Source organism: Triturus cristatus, chromosome 12 (genome assembly GCF_964204655.1).
Source record: "Triturus cristatus chromosome 12, aTriCri1.1, whole genome shotgun sequence".
NCBI classification, from domain to species: domain Eukaryota; kingdom Metazoa; phylum Chordata; class Amphibia; order Caudata; family Salamandridae; genus Triturus; species Triturus cristatus.
The window spans coordinates 861163884-861188067 of NC_140595.1; the positions used below are offsets into that span (position 1 = coordinate 861163884).

Consider the following 24184-nt stretch of genomic DNA (forward strand, 5'->3'; position numbering starts at 1 on the left):
TTAAAGTTATTTCTAATTTGTGCCAAACTGAATATGTTGTCCCCTAAAAGCCCTGTCCCTATGTTTCCTTGCCAGATGAAACTCAAATCGCACACATGAAGCAGAGTTCTTAAATAGTGCCTAGTCAAAACTACAGACCTGAGGCAGACTACTCAACTGTGCTCCTCTACCATAATAAGATGGTGCTATCTAGACAGTCTTTACCAAGTTAAACCCTGTCCTGCATTGTAACAAAAGTAAACAATCTCATTCAGGCGGGCTGAAGTCCAAATTACAACTTATGCAGGATAATTGCATTGATCTATACACCCTGCGCACAAAATAACGCTACACCAGGACACACTCATTTCTTTTTGGCACGGGGAGATTAAGTGATTTGCCCAGAATCACTGCATATTGAGAAGGCGCAGAGACTACGGGCCTGGTTCTCTTCAGCATATCGAAGTGGGCCATGCACTAGCTAGTTGTGCATGGAAAGCATAAGTTTCAGTAGTCTCTGTTGGAGTGTATCCACACTCGAACAAACACACCTGACTCTCCCTGAAGATGGGGGGGTAAATCACATTAGAAATTGAAGGAGGGTATTATAAATAGAAGCTTCTGGCATTTGAGGAATTATAAGCAAGCTGACACGTTCCATCGGTCTATCCTAGTAAATGCGCACCAGTCTATCGATGCCGTTCACGTTTAGCAAATGCAGCATCCACATAAGCACAAAACACCACACCCACAGATGCATATGTCGTCTTCTATTTGCTGGTCGGCACCATCATATCTATAGCGCGAATTTGCCCCGAAGGTATTGAAGCGCTGTGCCGGAGCACGACACATTCCGGCACGGCGAGAATAAGTGATTAACCCAAATACTTCAGGCACAATGTCCACCCTCCCCATGGCAGGCATTCTGCCCTTGCCGCAAGCCTACATAGCGCGTACTCGATCCGAAGGCACCGAAGGGCTATTCATGACACCGCATCCACACTCGGCACCACGGAAAAGGAGCGCCCCACATGGCACCGCATTACATACACATCCCGGCGCGGGGAAAACAAGAAAAGAAAAGAGGGTCACCTCGTCAAATATTGAAGCACACCTGCCCGGTCTGGATGAGGCGGGGTGCAGCCGCGAACACGTGGGTCCTCTAGGACCACCGGCAAAGCGCCTTCCTCCTCAACGTATCCTGATATGGGCCCGGCAGGGTAAGCAAAGTAGGAGCGACACGGACGCGACCAGAACGCTGTACCTCAGGGGATATTTAGGTCAGTGCCGGTGTAGCCCATGACGACAAAAGGGGGGGGGGGGGCACCTCTTATCAGGTAACAATAACAAACAAAATTCAGCCCACGCACTGCAATCGACCCGACACTCACCCGCAGTCGGTGTATGGCCTCTGCCCGAACGTCCCCGCAGTCAGGCCACAACCAAATTGAATTCCTGCTCGCGCTACAGTATTAATGACACATGCGGAGGCAGCGAAGGCAGCGGAGCGCTTCCCCCGAGCACGGTATTTAAGCGACACCAGCAGGCACGGAGAGACCAGGCGACCCCAAGTAACCCTGGTCTGTTGCCCCAGAGGCGGCAGCGCCGTCGATAGGGGCACACGCCGAGCCCCGCGCCCACTCCCCCGGAGAGGGAGCAAGGGCGCCGCCGAGGCCCGACTCGCGGTTAGCAGCCCCCATACCCCGCCAAGCACGGCCGAAGCAAATAGAGATGAAGCTGAAGGGTCGCTCCCGCAAAACAACGAGCCACTGCCAAAATACCCATTACAATTGTGTTTTTTTTTTTGTTTTTTTTTGCAATATACCATTAAGCGTAGTTTTATATATTTAATTTCAATAAATATCTGTGCATCACTGTAAACGCTGGCTGGTTCGCCAAACCTCATTATGCAAGCATGGAATACAATAGAAGTAGATTATTCCGAAAATAGAATACGCGCAAATGCGTACAATTATTGATATGCAATCAGCCATGCAGGCCCGATTTGGTCGAGAGTAGAGCAGCATTCGGAATAACCAAAATATTTTCGCTGACCTCAGTGAATTTACAAGAGCTGCTAGGAGTATATTTCCCTTAAATACTACAAAAGAAACTGAACATCTTCGAAAACCGCAAGGCTACCAACAGACTCTGGCAAACAAGGTAGTGAACGGTCTAAATGAACGTGGCCAGTGGTCTCAGTCTGCAAACAATAGAGATTACGACTGCTGTCTGAAAGAGTTTAGCGTCTGCAGATAAAAAAGGCACGATATTATCATATTTATTGTATTCACTGTAGCGATTGCTGGTGTATTTAAGAATCAAACATTCAACGGACACATTAGCGGAATATATTTAATTTCGCTTCTCAATAGGCTGGGAATCTAGTAGAACAATGCCATGTTGCCCGAGCCCCTAATACCCACCATGGAAGTCCATTGATTACATAGTTTGGAGACGCAGTTCTAATATTACATTTAACGTTAACTTTCCTCACGGTGTTTATAGGTGGAATTTGGAGACGAAAAGCCGCACTACCTTCCACTAAACTGTGTAGTTCCCACCGCCCGCGAAAACATTTCCCGCCGCCATCAACAAAACCGACCAACTCAATACAGTCTGCTGCCCACAGAACTACACTCACCGCAAATAAAAGGCACGGCGTGAAGAAACCCGGTGTGCAGGGCAGCGAGGAGGAACCGGTGTGAAAAACAACTCCTCCTCTTCCCACCTCCAGCGCAAGCAAGGTCATGTTTTGTGACCTGTGATCTAAGCATCAACAACAATGTGACGAAAATAACGAGCATCACTTCTAGTCTAGAGCGCGCACTGCAACTCAATTGTCTTCTGGTACTAAAATAATACATACACATTACTACTGAATGTATTAACGTTCATTTAATTTACCTCGAGAGGTTGAAAAGAGGGGTCACTTGCTGGGAGTGGAAACTGCTGCTAGCAGGTAGCGCGCAAATCTCTGCTGGGTGGACTCTTAACCCACTGAGCTATCTAATAGTCTAATAACCGCGCCAACTAAGTACGTCGGTGCTTCTCAACATTCCACGATCGGGATCTGTAACCGATGCTCGTCTGTTTCAGACGTCACTCATTGCTGCATCGGATTTGGAAGTCTTCCGCTAGAACATGGTAATTAATGGCGGGGGGGGGCAGACTCACCGCATGCAACCCGCGACGCCAGCCCCAGCCAACACGCGAATCGAGCCGCAAACAATAGATCGGTGAGACCGCACAAGAGTGCGGGCACCGCTGCCTCGACCCATAAGGACACTACCAAAAAGGGGGGCACCGGCCGAGACTCGGACTGCTGGACTCCCCCCACACAGGGTCGAAAGAGCAACTCCCGGACAAGTGGGAAATGCGAAGATGCCCCCCCTCCCCCCCCGAGCTGCTGGACACACCGCCCATACGCTTCAGTGCCCCTTGACCCAGCACGAGTTGTGCTGACACAGACAGGAGGGGGGGGGGGGGGCCACTGCCAGGCCCTCCAGATCACTCACCACCTAAGCGAGCAGCTCCGAGGACAGGACACGACCGAGTCGGGGTGAGGGGACGGAGGCAGAGGCCGATCTCGCAGCTCCCAATCAACGCGACGCTGCCAGGACGAAGACGGAGACGACCACGATCGTCGACCAGAAATCGCGTGTCCAGGCTGGAGCGGCGCACAGGAAACAGAGGAGGAACTGGGCGAGAGGGCCTCCTAAGTAGGGGGGGCAAGCCGCGCCCCCCGCCCCCAATGGCCCGCCTCCAGCTCCAACTATAGGGAGTAATACCTTAGTGGGCGTAGCCTCGCGCGCGAGGCAGCAAAGGGGAAGGCTCCGACGGGCGGCCACTAACATGCTGCCCTGCTGATGTCCCACTGCTTGGGACGCGGGCAGCGGCATTCTGTGATTCTTAGCAAATCACTTAATCTCCCGCCCGGGCTCTACTAATTTAAATGAAACAAAAAAACGGTCAAGCAGTGTTGGGGGTGGGGAGAGACGGCAAAGGGAGATTAAGTGTGAAGCAAGCACACCTCGGAGAAGTGGTTGGGGGGTGAAAGAGTGGAGCTGTACCCAAGGAGGGGGGCGGGGAGCGAGCGTTAGCAAATATAACAAGCATTGGCACCGCCAATAGAGTGTTCGAGAGCCTGACCTTGAGATGCAAAGTGGTCATTGTTTCAGAGCAAGCCGTTGAAGGGCAGACTTGCTGCTGGAAACAGCACACACACTCTACTGCTGCACTGCGCCGGTGGCTGCGACACAAAGCCTTCATCCAGATCACGCTGTGGTGCTACAAAACCCACTAGACCCACAAGCCCCCTTTCTATAGTGAAGACGCCTGAACGATGGATTGTGGGGTGGGCGGTTAATGGAGATGGGGGGATTGATGCTGCTTACATGTGATGCAACCGTACCTTCTCCTGCCTCTCGAGCTCGAATATATCCGATGGGAACACAGTCGCAATTTGTGATAGCAATCATTCTAGGGAGATTGGTAATTAACGCAGGTAATGACCAAAAGAGACCTGACCTCGTTCGCCTTTGTCATGGGTTCCAAAATATCAAGTGCATGATTAACTGCCTGTGATGACTGCTGTCTAAGGGATTCTCCTTTAACACGAGCTCAGGCCTGCACGTCAGATTGAAGGATTATTTTCGTAGCTCTAGAGACTTGCCGAGATTGCATGCGTGCATTGGACACTGCAGAAGCCTCTCTTATGGGGTTATCAATCTCCCTGCACGAGATACAGTTCCAGCGCTCGGTGGTTCACACGACGATGGGGAAGGTCAGGGATTGAGTCATGCAGGGGTTGTTTATAATGATCGCAATTACACAGTACAGAAAAGCAAGTCCCTGGACTCTGTAGCATCATTCATTCGCTATATGAACCAGGACCTCCCCCTCAGACAATACACAGAAGCGATGGGAGGGGTGGACATTATAGCTACAGTGCACGTGGTATGCAGGGAAAAGCTGAGGGTCTGTGCTTTATGTCCCAAAACACACTGCCCAAATTGCGAGCTCTTGCATTCCTGGCCTGCCTTTGTCCTCAGTAACAATTGGTGAAAGTGGAGTACTAATGTATGGCTCAAAGGAAATGAAAGCCTGTAATTGAGTACACTGAGCCCCATGCAGAGCGGGGACGTGACGCAGTTAGCGCTATGAGCGGGAGCATGGTGAACACGGACAATGGGAGGGGACGGGGACAACGGGAATGCGGCCAATGGGAGGGGGTCAGAAGCATGTTGAACACGCACAACGGGAGGGGGCGGGAGCAAAGGGAATGCGGCCAATGGGAGGGGGTGGGAGCATGATGAACACGGACAACGGGAGGGGGCGGGAGCAATGGGAATGCGCACAACAGGAGGGGGGTGGGAGCAAAGTAAAACACAGCAGGAAATTCAAAAACAAGCCGAGGAAAAAGTAGTGCGTGTACCAAAACATATGGCCCGTATCGAAAGGATCCATGCAGTAGGGGCAAACGCCAGGGCAGAAACTAAACAGCCACAAGGCGGGACAAATGTACCCTATCCACGAACCAAAACTATGGCATTTAGAAAGGCGGACTAAGTAGCAAATTACAAGCAGAGGGCATCTTCTAACTTCCCAGAGACATTACAGCATGCCTCGCAGAGCAGCGCATGCGTGCAGCCTCTAGGCTCGACCTAAAAAGCAGTTGTTCATAATCACGAGGAGCGGGAGCAAGCATGGGTGCGAGTGAGTTCCTGAGTCTAAATGAAAAAAGAGTGCTCCGACAGTAATAAATAACATGATGTGTAACATCACCTGTAAGAGGGGCAGTCCTCATGGGAGGTTACAAAAGAAAAAAATGTGGGACTAGTGATCATATTAACCAATGAAAAGCAGCCATTTTACAAAGGACAGTTAAAGGAGCCAATTAGAAAGATGGGTGTTGCTTAATGCCCATATCTTGAATACAGCAGGTCTCAAATAGACTGTGCAAGCGCTGCCTAGGTGAGACCTAAAAAAGAGCCTTTGAAGGATCCGGCTTTTACTTCAAGAAGATCTTATTAGGGGCACATTACTTGCGAGGGAGTGTATGTTCGAGAGTAAGGCCTAGGACTGGCAAAGTTTGTTTTGGTTCATGTGGTTTTCCTTCCAAAGATTTTTCTCTGTGTACTGAGCTAGTTTTCAGGTCAACAGAACCAGCCAACGCAAACATGCCCCATAGCGTGCGATCCTCACAACTTACTTATTTGAATCATAATTCTATGCTGGGAAATGTATAGAGAGATTTGTTTCCTTACGCAATGGCAGTAGGAAGGAAAATGACTTTTTTTCATAATGTAGAACCACCTTTATGAAGCCTTAAACAAATATATGTGACCAGCTACAGCAGAAGTCAAGGACGTCCCAGTGCAAAAATCTCCACCAATGCGGCAGTTTTCCATAGACCTTTGCAACAAGATGTTGCATCACACTTTTATGGGTGTTTCGACAAAACTTGTGCCAGATGTACTATTTACAGTTGCAAAATACTGGTTGCACTTTGTGGCCGTTGTTTTTGGGACAGGTAAAGAATTTCAAGAACCAACCTATTTACAAATAGATCGGTTCCAAAAATTCCAAATCACAGTGGGTCAGAATCCGACCCGCCTCATGAATATTTGAATATTAATGAGGCAGGTCACAATTGTGACTCACTATTATTGGAGTAAAAGACACACAGATGATGGACGGAATGCAGAGCAAATTAAACATTCACCCCCCAGTCAAGAGATCTGGGTTAAATCCATCGTTCTTTTGCTCACCACTCCACCCCAGTTTAGACCAAGCTGTATGCAAATCAGTCTTGACCCTGTGCTTCATAGGAACAGTCCAGCCCGAACTGCCAAGCCAGGTCCTCTATGGCCCGGAAACAAGCATCCTGAGACCCTCATCAGCCAGGCTAGCTTGAATCCAGTGGCACGGTGAACCCGGGACCCACGTCTGGGCATCCCCGGCGCAGTTAGGGCAAAAAAGCAAAAGACACACAGATGATAGACGGAATAGCAAGCAAATCAAACATTCACCCCCAGTCAAAAGATCTGGGTTAAATCCATCGTTCTTTTGCACACCATGTCACCCAGTTTAGACCTGACCATATGCAAATCAGGCTTGGCCCTGTGCCTCATGGGAACAGTCCGTCACTATTATTGGAGGCCATCACAGGGATGGTGGACTGCTAGGGTCAGCAGACCACAATGCCTGTGATTGCTTTTTAATAAAGCAAACATTTTTCTTTTTTTAATGTATTTCCTTTTTCTTAAAGGAAACTGACTGCATGTGTAGAAAAGTGTCAATTTGTGACATGGTCACCCCCACTTTTGCCTGGTATCTGATGCAATTTAGACAGAAGTGCACTGGGTTACTGCTATCCAGGTCCCTGTAATACAATTAGTAGAATGGTGACCATTGACTCCATTTTGCATGTACAACTTAATTTTGAGCTTTCTTACAGCTAAAGGGTGGAAATGTTTTCATACTTCACTGCACAGAGCAGAACAGTTTCTGAAACATGTAGCGTGGGATGTGTATTTGATACTGTTCACAAGCGTGAGAGAGGAATATACTGCTCTGCCTCGGAGCAAACACTGGAGCCTGGCCAGCTTCAGTGAGTGGCCTTGACGCAGACTGGTACGGCCTGCCAGCCTTGACTGCATAACTAAGGAAAGAAGGGGAGTTTTCTAGAAATCTCTCCCTGCATTGAGTAAAGGTATTAAAGACGGGAACATTTGGCTCTCAGACAGGAGTTCACATGTACAAAGGACACGTTGCCCAGGGACATTTTGTGATCCCGATCGAGACTTCAGCCTGACTGTGAGGACTCCACTTCCTTCAGGAGCACAGGTATCTCTTTCTGGGGGGCTCCTTCATCGGGCTGGCTGGGGAGCAGCAACATGGTAAACTAGGTTCTGCTTCTTCGGTGCCTGCGGGCTGCAGAGGAGTACCTCCTCTACTCCAACAGAAGCTGCTGGCAATTCGTGAAGGGCTGACAGTCTACCAGGGTTCTTGGTAGTTGCTCAGTTGCATGACAAGTCACCCGGTCACGATTTTCAAGACTGGTGCAGGCAGGCAGGGATTGGCACCAAAAGTCCACAGCAGTCTTCAGTTCTCATTGTCTCACGGCTCTTCTTTGTCCTCTTCTTCTGGGTCTGTCCAATCTGAGCTCCTGGCATATGGGTGCCTCCTCAATACTCAATTTAGGGGCGTTACAGGGAGTGGCAGGTAGAAGCCAATGGGACATTTACCTTTAGGGTGTCTACACCCTCTATATGACCACTTCCTAAAGGAAGTGGGCATAACCCCGACGCAGCGAGCCAAATTCTTCCAAAAGCAATGTGGTGGAATTCTTAATTTTGTGTTCACATCAGGTAGCCTGCCTGAGGGGTGGAACTAGACGGATGGGGGAACACGCCTCCTGACTAGCTAATTTTCCAGCATGTTTTGTTGCCAAATGGACCCAGGGCAGGGGGTGGCATTTCCCTTGTCTGTGGAAGCCTTGGGTCGCTTATCAAAGGTGGCAGAGGCCTTTGATGCCTCCTGCCTTGATATGATGGATGTCCTGCTTGGAGGCGGTGACATGACCTCTGGCTGGAGCAGGCATTGTTTCTGCCCTCAGAGAGTGCGGGCTCTCACCTGCTGGGGGTACAAAAGTGTCTGTGGTGGCACAGTGAGCCACACCAGTCAGCCAGTACACAAATAGTCAGTTGGTTTTCAGGTGGCACCTCTAAGGTGCCCACTGTGAGCGTGTATTAATAAATCCATCACTGGAATCAGTGTAGGTTTATTAATATGAAATGTTCAGAGACAGATGGAAGCAGAGAAGGCTGACCACCAGCGACTGATGGAAGCAGACCAGACTACCACTGATGGAAGAGACCAGACTGACCATCAGAGTGATGGAAGCAGACAAGACTGACCATCAGTGACTGATGGAAGCAGCCAAGACTGACCATCAGAGAATAACGAAAGCAGACCAGATTGACCATCAGTGACTGATGGAAGCAGACCAGAATGACCATCAGAGACTGATGGAAGCAGACCAGAATGACCATCAGAGACTGATGGAAGCAGACAAGACTGACCATCAGAGACTGATGGAAGCAGACCAGATTGCCCATCAGAGACTGATGGAAGCAGACCAGATTGACCATCAGAGACTGATGGAAGCAGACCAGATTGACCATCAGAGACCGATGGAAGCAGACAAGACAGGACATCAGAGACTGATGGACGCAGACTAGACTGGACATCCAGAGACTGATGGAAGACGAGAAGACTGACCATCAGAGACTGATGGAAGCAGAAAAGACTGACCATCAGTGACTGCCGGAAGCACACCAGGCTGGCCATCAGAGACTGATGGAGGCAGACCAGACTGACCATCAGAGACTGATGGAGGCAGACCAGACTAACCACCAGAGACTGATGGAAGCAGCCAAGGCTGGCCGTCAGAAAGTGATGGAAGCAGACAAGGCTGACCATCAGAGACTGATGGAAGCAGACCAGACTGACCACTGATGGAAGCAGACAAGACTGACCATCAGAGACTTAGGAAGCAGACAAGACTGATCAGTAGAGACTGACGGAGGCAGACCAGACTGTCCACCAGAGACTGATGGAACCTGACTATACTGACCATCAGAGACTGATGGAACCAGACAAGACAAGCCATCATAGACTGATGGACGCAGATGATAGACTGACCCTCAGAGACAGATGGAAGCAGAAATGGCTGAGCATCAGAGACTGAGGAAAGCAGACAAGAGTGACCATCAGAGACTGAGGAAAGCAGACAAGGTTGACCATCAGAGACTGATGAAGTAGACAAGACTAGCTATCAGAGACTGATGGAAGCAGACAAGACTGACCATAAGAGACTCATGGAAGCCGACAAGACTGGCCATCAGGGACTGATGGAAGCAGACAAGACTAGCCATCAGTGTCTGATGGTAGCCGACAAGACTGCCCATCAGAGACTGATGGAAGCCGACAAGACTGCGTATCAGAGACTGATGGAAGGAGACAAGGCTGACACACGGGTTGCACAGATTTTATGAAGCAACTACGGCCTCTGCCTGCAGGAAGCTGATTTGGTTACTCACCAGTAGCCCTGCTGATTGTCTCTGTTGTCATACTTTCCTCATAGTCCAAGCAAGAGGTCTCATTCTCATCTTTTACGCGAAATGTAATCATCTCATGACCTGTAATCAGTAAAAACAATAATATTACAACGTGCAGAAATGCACAGTATTACACAGCAGATTACTCAACTGGAAAAATGTTATGAGCGGGAAAGAGTCTAAGGAGACACACAACCAACCATTTAAAAAACAAAACAAGCATTTGCAATGCAATTGGTCTCGCATTTTTGAAAGTTAGAGCTATTGGCATTGTAAATTATATTGTTTTGTACTACAGAGGTGTAGAGGACTAAGAATGAGGAATTACCACTGGGAAGTGGGAGGCCGCTGCAGAACTGCCTAGAGGACTAGAGGACTTAGAATGAGGAATTACTAATGAGGCCAGAGTAGCAGCTAGCAGGAATAATAGTTGTTAGAGGCGCCATCTTTGGCCTGCCTACTGAGAGGAAATCAGGAAAATTTGTAGTGGCACTTATACTTATCTGCAGCTGATTCCTAGCTCACCCAGTGAGACACTAATCTAAGAGGAATGATATAACCGGTGACGGTGTATGGTATTTACAATACATGCATCAGTGAAAATATGGGGGGCTTCTAGCCGAAGGTTAAAAGACACAGCATTGCGATGTATCTTAACAAACATGCATCAGTGAGAAAAGGGCTAATAGGTGAAGCCTAAAAGACGCAGCATAGCGTTCTCTCTTAACAAACCTACAGGTTTGGAACAAGTGTGTAGTAACACCTCTGTTGCTCAGGACTATATACACCTACCTCATTGGTGAAGGTCAAATAACAGAAAAATAGTGAGCTTTCTTAGCAAAACATAGAAAAGATGTGAAACTGCTGGTAGGAAAAGTTGGTGAATTACCTCAAGCAGTCATTATGGTATGGAGGATTTAAGGACAAAAATGTTTTGGCCTACAGGTAAGGTAGGAAAATAAATTTAAGCTCGGCAGATTTTTAAATCAACAATTGAATAGCCCCTGAGCGTTCAGCTACACCTGTTTAATGCCTATTCTTGGTTTAAAACTGCCCCTCGCAGAGCTGCTGCATATGTCTCAAATCGTAAAGTGCTCTGTGGAGACAGAGGGTTTATAGTCTGCCAGATGGCCTTGATAGGTCAGGGGAAAGTGGCACGTGTAGGTAGTGATCCTAAATTGGCTCCACGCATACATGTGGGGAAGAGAATGGCATGTTCCGAAACTATAAGTGACGTGAATGAGCCTGTTTGGAAATAGAGGGGCTCGTATAATTAAGCTTTAGCGCGAGAAAAATGAGGGTATTCTTGCGTTGCTTATTAACATTTCACCTTTGTAATTGTGACGGTCATCGGATGTAGCAGGCATGGGCCTGGCCGCACACACCCCCGCAAGCCCTCAGGCAGCTGTGGGAAAAGAGGTAGGCAGTCCAAGACCCGAAGGGACTACGACTCCCAGGAGGCAACGGGGCAGGACTTACGTAACCTCAACTCACGAAGGGGAACGGCCTACCCTATATAAGCACCGCCTCAGTGAGGAGACGGTGCTTGACAATCATTCATGGAAGCCGACGGCGAGGGAACCTTTCTAGTTCCCCTCGCGTAATCTAATTCCAGTATTCCCGTCAAGCTGGAAACTCGCGGACGCTTGCCTTCCCGCTTGGAGTTTCCGTCCGTTAACCTGCCGGGCGCCCTTGCGCGCCATCCCTGACCCAGAGGAACCCGAGACCACCGATTGGAGCTCCGAGGGCGGACGCTTTCCTTCCCGCCTCGGAGTAAATCTGCTGCCTTAAGAGCGGACGCTTTCCTACCCGCCGGACGCCGTGGTGCGCCGTTCCTGACTCCACGGATCCTGTAACTATACATAGGAGCTCCGAGTGCGGACGCTTTCCTTCCCGCCTTGGAGTGAGTATGGTACCTTGAGGGCGGACGCTTTCTTACCCGCCTCAAGGTCGAAGATACGAGACCCCGCCGTGACAGGTAACAAGTATCTCGCCACCCTGACATATTACACACAATTCTCGCAGGGAATCCTTTCCGAACCACTGTCTGTGAGATTAACAGGCAGGTGGATTATTACTGTTTATGACTTGTATCCTAGCAAGGGGGTGAACACAGAATCAAGGAAGGTACATCTGCTCCTACCTAAACCTGTGAGTACCGGAGGGGTTAAGCGTGGGGAGGGGGTTGTTTAGTGCTTTACCGCTAACACTGATAGATGAACTAACTCCTGTCATTTGTCAATTGTGCAGGACGTTGTTAGGAGGCGCCTATACTGCTGCATTCCCCTGCTCGAGAGCAAGACCCTCAGCGCTACCACCTTGGTGCTTTCACTTCCCTGTTCTCGTGGGTGCTCTTTCCCAGAGTTGTGTCCAGTACGCTGTGGGGAAGTGTGCCCTGGAGAATAGGGGGGCCTTTCTGCTTGAAGTCGTCCCCGCTGGCTGCTGAGTAAGGTTAGTGGCTTGGTCTTCTCTCACTTGTGCCACTGACATCCCCGACAGTAATTTGCCTATGTGTAGTTTCTATTGGAACGTGTCTGAATAACAAGCGGCAGTGTGACTGGTGCGAGATGCGCCTATCATTGGAGCGGTTGACATAAAAAGAGAGACGGCCACCGTGAGCAAACAAAATGCAAACACTCATGCGAGTCAAGTTTTCGAGCACGTAAACACACCGTATTCAGTTGTCCCATTAATATTGTGCTGCTGAGAAAATGTTACAGAGCTGTTATCAAGCGTAGTGAAGTCGATATAAGTGCATACAGTTATACCACATAATTGCACCAGGAACAACGGTGACGGTGGGATACGTTTTGCTCAAGACTATTAGCATGCAAAGTGGACTACAGCGCAGGCGTAAGAGTGGGCATGTTAGTGTCACATTAATGTTCTGCGGGGAATACACATGTGCAATGTATCAGGGACAGTTGATTTGCCCCTGGGATTCTTTTACAGACCAAGTAGCATATCCACTATTTCTTATTCTCTTTCTTCTGGCAGGAGGCCCTGTCCAATTAGCGATCTCCCTGCTATCAGGCCACCCCCTCAATACCCACTGGCAATAGATCTATTCCCTCTGAGTGGATTGGAGTCCTGTGATTGACTGGATCAAATTGAATCTTCCCAGTCTAATAAAACTCGGGATCAAATGGAATCTTCCCAATCTCGGAGTATCCCAAACGCCTCACCAGATAGTTCCTTCTCAGCAACTCATGGGTATTAAAATGATGCCCAAGAATATTGCAGGTCTTGCTTCTAAGTTTAGCGACCCTATGTGGGTCTCTTATGTCCAACCCTTCCATATAATTTGTTTTCAAGAAACATGGGCAATTGATAATAACTTTTGTCTGCAGAGGGTTTAGCCCGGATCTTAACTGGCAAGCTCACACACTGCAGGGTGTTCGACTTACAGTAAATGTACAGATTTAAGGCAACCAAAATGTAGACCATAATTTATACTCCTACATACACGATAATTATCAGAAAGAAACAAAGACAATGAAAAATGTATCAAAAGTACAAAAGTTAGCATTTATAAACATTTTAAACAATGGAAAAAATTGGAAAATCATTCATTCACTTTCATATCCATCATACGGACTCACAACCATACTGGAAACGAATTAAAAACATTGTTGAAATGGTAACACATTGTCATAGAATGATAAATCAGCACAATATATAAAGAACACTGTCAATTGAGAATAGAGTGGCACATATTCAAATGACTGGTTGAATTCTATGCGCGTTTCGGCACAGCCAAAGTGCCTTCATCAGGAAGAGGGCCACAGTAAAGACAATTAAAGAATTTGTGGAATGAAAGTTGTCTTTATGAATAAAAAGGATCTTTCAAGAATACAATAATGATACAAACAAGAATATTGCAGGTCTTGCTTCTAAGTTTAGCGACCCTATGTGGGTCTCTTATGTCCAACCCTTCCATATAATTTGTTTTCAAGAAACATGGGCAATTGATAATAACTTTTGTCTGCAGAGGGTTTAGCCCGGATCTTAACTGGCAAGCTCACACACTGCAGGGTGTTCGACTTACAGTAAATGTACAGATTTAAGGCAACCAAAATGTAGACCATAATTTATACTCCTACATACACGATAATTATCAGAAAGAAACAAAGACAATGAAAAATGTATCAAAAGTACAAAAGTTAGCATTTATAAACATTTTAAACAATGGAAAAAATTGGAAAATCATTCATTCACTTTCATATCCATCATACGGACTCACAACCATACTGGAAACGAATTAAAAACATTGTTGAAATGGTAACACATTGTCATAGAATGATAAATCAGCACAATATATAAAGAACACTGTCAATTGAGAATAGAGTGGCACATATTCAAATGACTGGTTGAATTCTATGCGCGTTTCGGCACAGCCAAAGTGCCTTCATCAGGAAGAGGGCCACAGTAAAGACAATTAAAGAATTTGTGGAATGAAAGTTGTCTTTATGAATAAAAAGGATCTTTCAAGAATACAATAATGATACAAACAAGACATTTGCATTGAATAGATTAAGAAAAATACACAAGACTAGAAATGCAGAGATGAGAAAGAAGAGAGATGGCTCAAAATCATTATGACTTTAATGGATAGCCAGTCTAATAAGTAGAAATTAGAGTTATAGAGATCATATATACGTGAACCACAGGAAAAGGGGTACAGGAGCAAAGGCACACCCAGTGAATTTGAGAATGCACAGCAAAGGTGATTCTTGGATGTGTCGAAGTCACATGCTAAGTTTGTGATGTCAGAGAAGGTACCTACTTTTGATATAGATAGGAAACCTATAATGCTGAACAATCAATGAGGGCAATGCGATATTTCGAAAGTAATCTGAAAGGTGAAAATGAAAGCACACGTATTTTTGATTATTATTATAAGATACCTACTATTGTTTAATCATGGATGTGGATATCTAACTAATGGTTACCTCAATTGCCCATGATGATAGAACGCTGGTAATACACAGTGGAATGTTGAAAACAATGTCCTCTTGTGATTTCAATAATGGTATACTAAAAATATTGAAAAATGTAAAACATATTTAAATGAACAGATGCAATGAACTTATGTCCTTGATTACAGATATATAAATTTGTTTTCTATTAGTACCTGAGTATCTCATGGACAGGTGTTGAAAATAATGCGTCGCCTGGACAAGCAAGAAAGATCGGTGATGTCTGTAGATGACCAGATGTCACTTTCTATCTTTTCTGAGCTAAAACAATGTATATATAGTTGCCCTGATTAGTTAGAACTAAAAGCAGGTTAATGTATTTCCAAACTATGATTCACAAAATAAACTGCTTAGATGTGAAAGATAATTAGCTAGTCTAATGCTGGTATGAAAGATTAACAAGTCAAGTCAAGTCAAGTCATAGAATTTGTATAGCGCACTACGTACCCAGAGGGTTTCAAGGCGCTTAGGAAGGGGAGGAGGGTTATTTGTCAAATATCCACGTTTTAAGCTGCTTTCTGAACGCTAGGTGGTTCTGGGTGAGGCGAAGGTAGGCGGGGAGTGAGTTCCATGTTTTAGCAGCCAGGTATGCAAAGGATCTGCCTCCCATGGTGGTCTTGTTGATGCGAGGTATAGTGGCGAGGGCTTGGCTGGAAGATCGTAGTTGGCGGGAGGGGGTGTAGAAGGACAGTCGAGAGTTGAGGCAATCTGGTCCGATGTCGTAGAGTGATTTGTGTGCGTGGGTAAGCAGTCGGAAGGTGATCCTCTTATTGACGGGTAGCCAGTGGAGGTCTTTAAGGTGATCAGAGATGTGTTCGTTGCGAGGGATGTCTAATATGAGCCTGGCTGATGCGTTTTGGATTCGTTGGAGTTTCTTCTGGAGCTTTGCGGTAGTACCCGCGTAGAGGGTGTTTCCGTAGTCCAGTCGGCTCGTGACAAGAGCGTGGGTAACTGTTTTCCTTGTTTCGAGGGGGATCCAGCGAAATGTTTTTCTGAGCATGCGAAGAATGTTGAAGCAGGAAGAGGATACGGCGCTGACTTGTCTGTTCATTGAGAGTGAAGAATCCAGGATGACGCCTAGGTTCCGTGCGTGGTCTGTCGGGATGGGTGCTTTTCCGAGGGCTTCAGGCCACCAGGAATCGTCCCATGCAGAGGGGGATGTACCTAAGATGAGGACTTCAGTTTTGTCTGAGTTCAGTTTCAGACGGCTTTGTTTCATCCATTCAGCAACTTCTTTCATTCCTTCGTGTAGGTTAGTTTTGGCGGTGCTAGGGTCATTGGTGAGAGAAAGGATTAGTTGAGTGTCGTCCGCGTAGGAGATGATGTTGAGGTTGTGTCGGCGTGCGATGGCCGCGAGGGGGCTCATGTATACGTTGAAGAGGGTGGGACTGAGTGAGGATCCTTGAGGGACGCCGCAGATGACTTCAGAGGCCTCGGACTTGAATGGAGGAAGGCGGACTCTCTGGGTTCTTCCGGTGAGGAACGAGGTGATCCATTCAAGTGCTTTTCCTTGGATTCCGATGTTATTGAGGCGTTGTAGAAGGGTGCTGTGGCAGACTGTATCGAATGCTGCAGAGAGGTCGAGGAGGATGAGGGCGACTGTGTCTCCGTTGTCCAGTAGAGTTCGAATGTTGTCTGTTGCTGCGATGAGGGCGGTCTCAGTGCTGTGTTTGGCTCGGAAGCCGGACTGTGAGGAGTCGAGGGATTTGTTGGCTTCGAGGAAAGCGGCGAGCTGGTTGTTGACGGCTTTCTCGATGACTTTGGCCGGGAATGGAAGAAGCGAGATGGGGCGGTAATTTTTGAGTTCGGTGGGGTCCGCTGTTGGTTTTTTCAGAAGGGCAGTGAGTTCGGCGTGTTTCCAGTCTTCTGGGAAGGTAGCGGAGTTGAAGGAGCAGTTGATGACGTCTCGGAGGTGCGGTGCTATGACGGAGTCTGCTTTGTTGAAGATGTGGTGGGGGCATGGGTCTGTGGGGGATCCTGAGTGGATGGAATTCATCAGGCGGATGGTGTCCTCAGTGGAGATTGGGTTCCAAGCGTTAAGGGTGTTCACGGGGGGAAGGTGGTCAGCAGATGGTAGGGTGGGTTGGTTTCCGGGTTGGTTGTCAAAGCTGTTGTGGATGTCTGCAATCTTGTTGTGGAAAAAAGAGGCTAGGGAGTCGCAGAGGGTTTGAGAGGGGGTGATGTCGTTGGAGTTGGCCGAGGGATTGGAAAATTCCTTGACGATGTTGAAAAGTTCCTTGCTGTTGTGGGCGTTGTTGTCAAGTCGATCCTTGAAAGCTGTTTTCTTGGCTTTTCGGATCAGTTGGTGGTGGGTGCGGGTGGCGCTTTTGAAGGCGTCCTTGGTGCTGGTGGTTGGGTCTTTTTTCCAGGCCTTTTCAAGGGAGCGGCAGAGTTTCTTGGACTTCTTGAGATCATCGTTGAACCATGAGGCTTTCTTGCTGCCAGGTTTGCTTTGACGTTTTTTCAGTGGAGCTAAGGTGTCGGCGGTGTTGGATAACCATAGGGTGAGGTTGGCGGCGGCTTCGTTGGCGTTAGAAGAGAGGGCTGGGGAGTTTCGAAGGAGCGATGCGGAGATTTGGTCCGTGGTGATTTTGTTCCAGTTTCTTTGCAGGGTAGGTTGGGAGTGGATGATGGGTTTCGGCTTGTTGTAGATGAAGTGAACGCAGCTGTGGTCGGTCCAGAGGAGATCCGTAGTGTGGCAGAAGGAGATATGATTGCTGGATGTGAAGATGGGGTCGAGTGTGTGACCTGCGATGTGGGTGGGGGAAGTGACTAGTTGTTTAAGTCCGAGGTTGGCGAGGTTGTCCACGAGGGTGGAGGTGTTGTGGTCGTTGGTCTTTTCAAGGTGAAAGTTGAGGTCTCCCAGAAGGATGTAATCTTTGGAGGGGAGCGCGTGTGGGGTGATGAAGTCCGTGATGTCTTCACTGAATTTTGCGCGGGGTCCTGGTGGTCTGTAGAGGAGAGTGCCTCTGAGTGTTGTTTTGGGGTCGATGTAGATCTGGAAGTGAAGATGTTCGGAGTTGGCGAGATTGACGTCAGAGCTGGTTGAGATGCGGATAGATTTCTTGTGGACGATAGCGATTCCTCCTCCTGTGTGGCTGGTACGGTCTTTGCGGGTGATCTTATAGTCTTCAGGGATGGCAATGGTGATGTCTGGTGCGGAGGAAGCATTCATCCATGTTTCCGTAAGGAAGGCGATGTCCGGGGAAATGGTGTCTAGTAGATTCCATAGGTCAATGGCATGCCTATGGACCGATCGGGTGTTGAGAAGGATGCATTGTAGGTGGTTGGGGTCGGGAATCTGTGGTGTGGACGTAGCAGAGATGTTGTCGGTGCCGCTGAATTTGCAGGAGTAGCAGGAGAAAGGGCCATGGGTGTGTCCAGGAGCGGCAAGGACGCAGTTGGGGGTGCGACCGGGGTCGAGGGCTAGGAGGGAGGCGGCATCGTAGGTAATGCGGGAGGGCTGGGCAGCTCGAGGGGCAGGGGGTCTGGCGCTGGGCGCGGTCCAGGCGCGGACGGGCGTAGACGGGCTTACCTTTGGCGCACCTTCGGCGCGGGTTGGGCGCGGACGCTGCGCGTGGACGCTGCGCGCGGGAACTACTGTCATATATGGATAGCGGAGGGGGAGGGGCGAGGGCGGCTCAGCTGGGAGGCGTGGCGGGCTCAGGGGAACACAACAACAGCAGGATCAAAATGGAGGGGAGGTCAGAGCAGGGCGCCGGGGGAAATCACACACAACAATGCAATCAAAGCAATGTAAGCGCTGTGGGATAATAGCGCTATGAAATTACGAAGCTTACTAAAAATGGAGCTATGCAGATATCACAACTTGGTTACAATGCAGCAATACGATACCACGCTGTGAGGAGCAGCGAGGGGAGCGATCACTCAAGGCGGAAGCAGCGAGTGAATCACAGCGCTGCGAGGTTTGGGGAATGCTTTTGGGTGCTTGTGGGAGGGCGGCTCAGCTGGGAGGCGTGGCGGGCTCAGGGGAACACAACAACAGCAGGATCAAAATGGAGGGGAGGTCAGAGCAGGGCGCCGGGGGAAATCACACACAACAATGCAATCAAAGCAATGTAAGCGCTGTGGGATAATAGCGCTATGAAATTACGAAGCTTACTAAAAATGGAGCTATGCAGATATCACAACTTGGTTACAATGCAGCAATACGATACCACGCTGTGAGGAGCAGCGAGGGGAGCGATCACTCAAGGCGGAAGCAGCGAGTGAATCACAGCGCTGCGAGGTTTGGGGAATGCTTTTGGGTGCTTGTGGGAGGGCGGCTCAGCTGGGAGGCGTGGCGGGCTCAGGGGAACACAACAACAGCAGGATCAAAATGGAGGGGAGGTCAGAGCAGGGCGCCGGGGGAAATCACACACAACAATGCAATCAAAGCAATGTAAGCGCTGTGGGATAATAGCGCTATGAAATTACGAAGCTTACTAAAAATGGAGCTATGCAGATATCACAACTTGGTTACAATGCAGCAATACGATACCACGCTGTGAGGAGCAGCGAGGGGAGCGATCACTCAAGGCGGAAGCAGCGAGTGAATCACAGCGCTGCGAGGTTTGGGGAATGCTTTTGGGTGCTTGTGGGAGGGCGGCTCAGCTGGGAGGCGTGGCGGGCTCAGGGGAACACAACAACAGCAGGATCAAAATGGAGGGGAGGTCAGAGCAGGGCGCCGGGGGAAATCACACACAACAATGCAATCAAAGCAATGTAAGCGCTGTGGGATAATAGCGCTATGAAATTACGAAGCTTACTAAAAATGGAGCTATGCAGATATCACAACTTGGTTACAATGCAGCAATACGATACCACGCTGTGAGGAGCAGCGAGGGGAGCGATCACTCAAGGCGGAAACAGAACAGCATGACACTTACTTAAATATGTTGCGAAGCAGATGGAGGGACTAAATGCAATCCTGTTTGCTGATTTCACGGATAACTGCAATGTAAACATGATGACGATGAAGCGAAAAGTTCAGCTATTTTTAACCGTGAAGCTTTAAGATATCTTCAAAGCGGACGCTTGACCTTCAGATTTAACTACACTATCAAATAGTTTGCCCTAGTAAGGGAATCTGTGAAAAGCGGTGCTCGATGGTATTTCACTTCTTCCCAAAGATGTGGCCACGTGAGCTAATGTGGCACAAGTGGATTACGAAACGTGAAGTTGTCTAAATGGCCACATTGATTGAGGTAAAATATATATAACGTTCACACAAGATAACACAGAGTCAGCATAGGCGGTATAAATCAGGACAGAGTTCTCGCAGAAACTATGCAAATCAGTTTAAGTTACCGGCAAAGACTGAGCAAGCTTAATCGAAGATGTCGCAAACGCGCACTTACTAATTAGTCAAATCGGAGACTCCGAATATGGGGTTCCTCCTGTCTGCAGGTATGCCTGGAAACTGAGCCTTACAGTGCCTGGTCATTCCCCAATGGTTTTAATTAATTTTTATAATAAGAAGGGAGGACGGCCCGAGCCCCCCGGAATTTCTTGTCTAGATAGCGCTATGAGTTTGACTTTAGGAATGCGAGACGATCAACCACTAATCGTCCTTGCGGATGATTTTAATTGTCACCTGTGCAACCTCTCCCCAGAGGGTGGCGCCTCTCATGGTAGCTGTGGTCGAATGAAGGCTTACATTTTGTTCGCTCACAGGAGGGGCGGGAACTAAATGAGCTCTTAGATGTTCACAACCTGACCTTCACCATGGAGAAATTGGCGAATTCCTTGACCCGGTTATTTGTCCATCTTATAAAGGGAGGGGTAGAGGTTCACTTAGGGATTTTATAATTGTCTCTGCACATTTTTGTATCTGTTTTAGTCCTTTCAGTGATCACAATCCTTTATCCCTAACCTTGGACATTGATGAGGGCCCAAAATTACAGCCAAGGGCGGCCCTCACGGGCTTGTCCATTATGGATAAAGAGGGAAGGCTTAACTGGGCTCAGGTGGACCCTCAGCGCCTACAAATGTCTCTTCTCTCTTCCTGTTTGCACGATTTTAACACTTGCCTGAATAGTGAAGCAGGGGAGGGAGAGGTACTGGAAGCATTTGAAGGCATAGTCCGGGGTGTTAGTACACTTTTAACGGCCACAAGCACACGGGAGTTACAATCCCCAAAATGGTTAGACAGGGAATGTTCACGAACCTTGCGCCATTTGAAGGTAGCTTTGAAGCAGACCCCGAGGGACGGGCAACTGATTAGAAATTGCAGGCGTGTCTATAAGGTGCCCCAAAAGGAGTGTACATACAAGTTACAGGAGGCCGCCTGGGAAGAGCTTTGTCGAGCCTGTGCCACGTGTGATAGTGGCCTTTTATGGAGTGTTGTAAACAGTCCTTGTTTTTCTGAGGATTCTGGCCTGCTTTTATATCATCACATCGCAGAGCAACGTGGGTGGCTCATTTTGAAGGTATCTATACCCATGAGGAGGGGGTGGGTGGCAAAAACTCCTGGGACACCGGCCAAAACTGGCAACCGAGTGGTCTTCACCTTAGATGAAATCCAACAGGAAATCCTTGCCTTGACCATAAACAAGGCCCTGGGCCCTGATAGTATACCCCCGGATTTGTTCAAAGCTAATATTGAAGTTTGGGCCCGCTCCTAACGCAGGTTTGAAATGCGGCTGCACAGGAGGGGTTGCGACCCTCCTGGTCTTCTGCTGTGATCGTCCCCATATTCAAGAAGGGGAACACAGAGAGACCACAATGCTATCGGCCATTCTCACTACTGTAAGTCACGGTCAAGATTTTAGGCAGGGCGGTTTTAAATAGGCTGTCTGACTGGGCGGAAGATAATAACATCTTGAGCGACGTCCAGTATGGATTTATGGAAGGGAGGTCGACAGCCAACCAATGCTTCAACCTCCATCTAATTATGAATACATGATGGCTCGGTCTGAATTCCTACAACTTGAGTTCATGGACTTGACATCCGCCTTTGACAAGGGGAATCGAGCCAAATTGTGGACACTGCTTAGTGAGCTGGGGTCGATTCCAGTGCTGTGGCACTATTATCTGATCTGCACTCTACGACCTCAGCCTCGGTGCATTTTTCTCAAAGAGCAGCTTGCACCCGATCATTTTCAACTAGCTGTGGGGTTCGCTAGGGGTGCATACTTGCACCTTTTTTGTTCACTTTGTATGTGACTGGATTAGAGTCCACGCTCCTATTGGTATCGGCCGACTGTCCCAAGATCAAGAACAGATTTCTCTCTGTCTTGTTATATGCGGACGATGCAATCCGGATTGGCTCGGACCACACGGGTGTTGGATTTACTACTAGCAAAATATGTGTCTTTCATGAGACTCCTGGACCTTTCGGTCAATTTTTCAAAGTCTCATGTAATGGTAGTGAGCCTCAAAACTACTAGAAACAGGAGCTTTATGGTATCAAACTTTGCCCTGTCTAAAGTTAATGCCTTCCCTTATCTGGGAGTTCTATTTGATGCCAAAAAGTGCTGGAAATCCCTGGTGGAGAGTAAAGGACCAGAGTCTATTAAAACCATGGGGGCTGTTTTTAGTTGTGCACAGAGGCTTAGCTCCAGGGCACCTGGGGAACTTTTAAAAATGTATAAATCTAAGTGGATTGCACAGTTGCGATATGGGAGCGAGTTCTGGGGATACACTAAGGTGGATCAGATCCAGGTAATGGAGAATAATTTCCTGCGCAAGCTGGTCTAGGTACCTCAGTCTACCCTGGTATTTTCTGTGCACGTGGAACTGGTGCTTGATTATGTCTTGGACCTACTCTGCCTAAGTCCGCTAATGCGCTGGATTAAGATCTGGAGCAGGGAGGAGCTGAAGTTAAGCCGACTGTTTCTTGAGGACTGTTTGTCTCTGGACTTGGCATTGAGTATCCCATGGTTAGCACATGTTAAGGCTTCTTTTTCTTTAGGTAAGCCGGACACTTTTCTGAATCCAACTGCTCTCTCCGCCCTTGACCTGGGAGTGTTAAAAGACTGTTTCTGGAATGCTCTCGTTTAGAGAGAGAAAGCCTAGAACTCCAGAAGCCCGCAGTTAGGTGCCATATGCTTCTAAAAACTGTTCAGGGGTTGGAGCCATACCTGGGCCTGGTTCGCTCGCAGCATGATAGGTTTTTATTGAGCAGGCTCAGATTTAATCAATTGCATAATTTTCTGGCTTCCCCGCGTGGGTGGGTTTGGACTGAGGGAAGGGAATCCTGTGGCTACCACAACGTGTCTCCACAGGATTTGCTTAACTTTACAATGTTTTGTTCTTACTACAGTTGGCCGAGGAAGCGATTTTTAATCCCTCTGCTTAAATGGTTGCACTTTAAACAAGTCAGGCCTGCCTTGTTGCATTTACAGAGAGTAAGGACTAGGATTGTGCAAGGTTTGTTTTGGCTCATGCGGTTTTCCTTCCAAAGATTTTTCTCTGTGTATTGAGCTGGTTTTCAGGTCCACAGAACAAGCCAAAGCAAACATACCCCATAGAGTGCGGACATACCTATTGAATCATAATTCTAGGCTTCTGTTCTCACTTACCGGACCTTGCCAGTGCCTTCGTCTTGCGGACCCCGCAGTGCTCTCGCCCTCAGCTCGTTCCCGTCTCCCGCCGCCGCTTCACCACCTATTGCGGCCGCGTTGTGGAGACGGGGACCACATATCCCAGCAGCCCCAGCGGCAGGAGAGCCGCCGACGCCGTTTCCGCGCCAGGAGGCGCATAAAAGATCGCATCAACCCCGGCAGAGCGGGCTTCTGTTCTCACTTACCGGACCTTGCCAGTGCCTTCGTCTTGCGGACCCCGCAGTGCTCTCGCCCTCAGCTCGTTCCCGTCTCCCGCCGCCGCTTCACCACCTATTGCGGCCGCGGAGTGGAGACGGGGACCACATATCCCAGCAGCCCCAGCGGCAGGAGAGCCGCCGACGCCGTTTCCGCGCCAGGAGGCGCATAAAAGATCGCATCAACCCTGACAGAGCGGGCTTCTGTTCTCACTTACCAGACCTTGCCAGTGCCTTCGTCTTGCGGACCCCGCAGTGCTCTCGCCCTCAGCTCGTTCCCGTCTCCCGCCGCCGCTTCACCACCTATTGCGGCCGCGGAGTGGAGACGGGGACCACAT

At 48.6% G+C, this 24184-nt stretch overlaps 1 protein-coding gene across 5 annotated transcripts in view; it reads right to left on the reverse strand.

Annotated features, from left to right (window-relative positions):
• LOC146783125 (uncharacterized) overlaps positions 1 to 24184 on the reverse strand; it is a 252211-nt gene that overhangs the window by 20346 nt on the left and 207681 nt on the right. For 3 of the 5 annotated variants that reach the window (XM_085638820.1, XM_085638824.1, XM_085638821.1), the window contains one exon: positions 10089 to 10187. The exons of the other annotated variants lie outside the window; for them this stretch is intronic. In XM_085638820.1, the coding sequence (XP_085494946.1) occupies positions 10089 to 10187 (99 nt within the window). The remainder of the gene's footprint in view (positions 1 to 10088; positions 10188 to 24184) is intronic. 5 annotated transcript variants of the gene reach the window in all.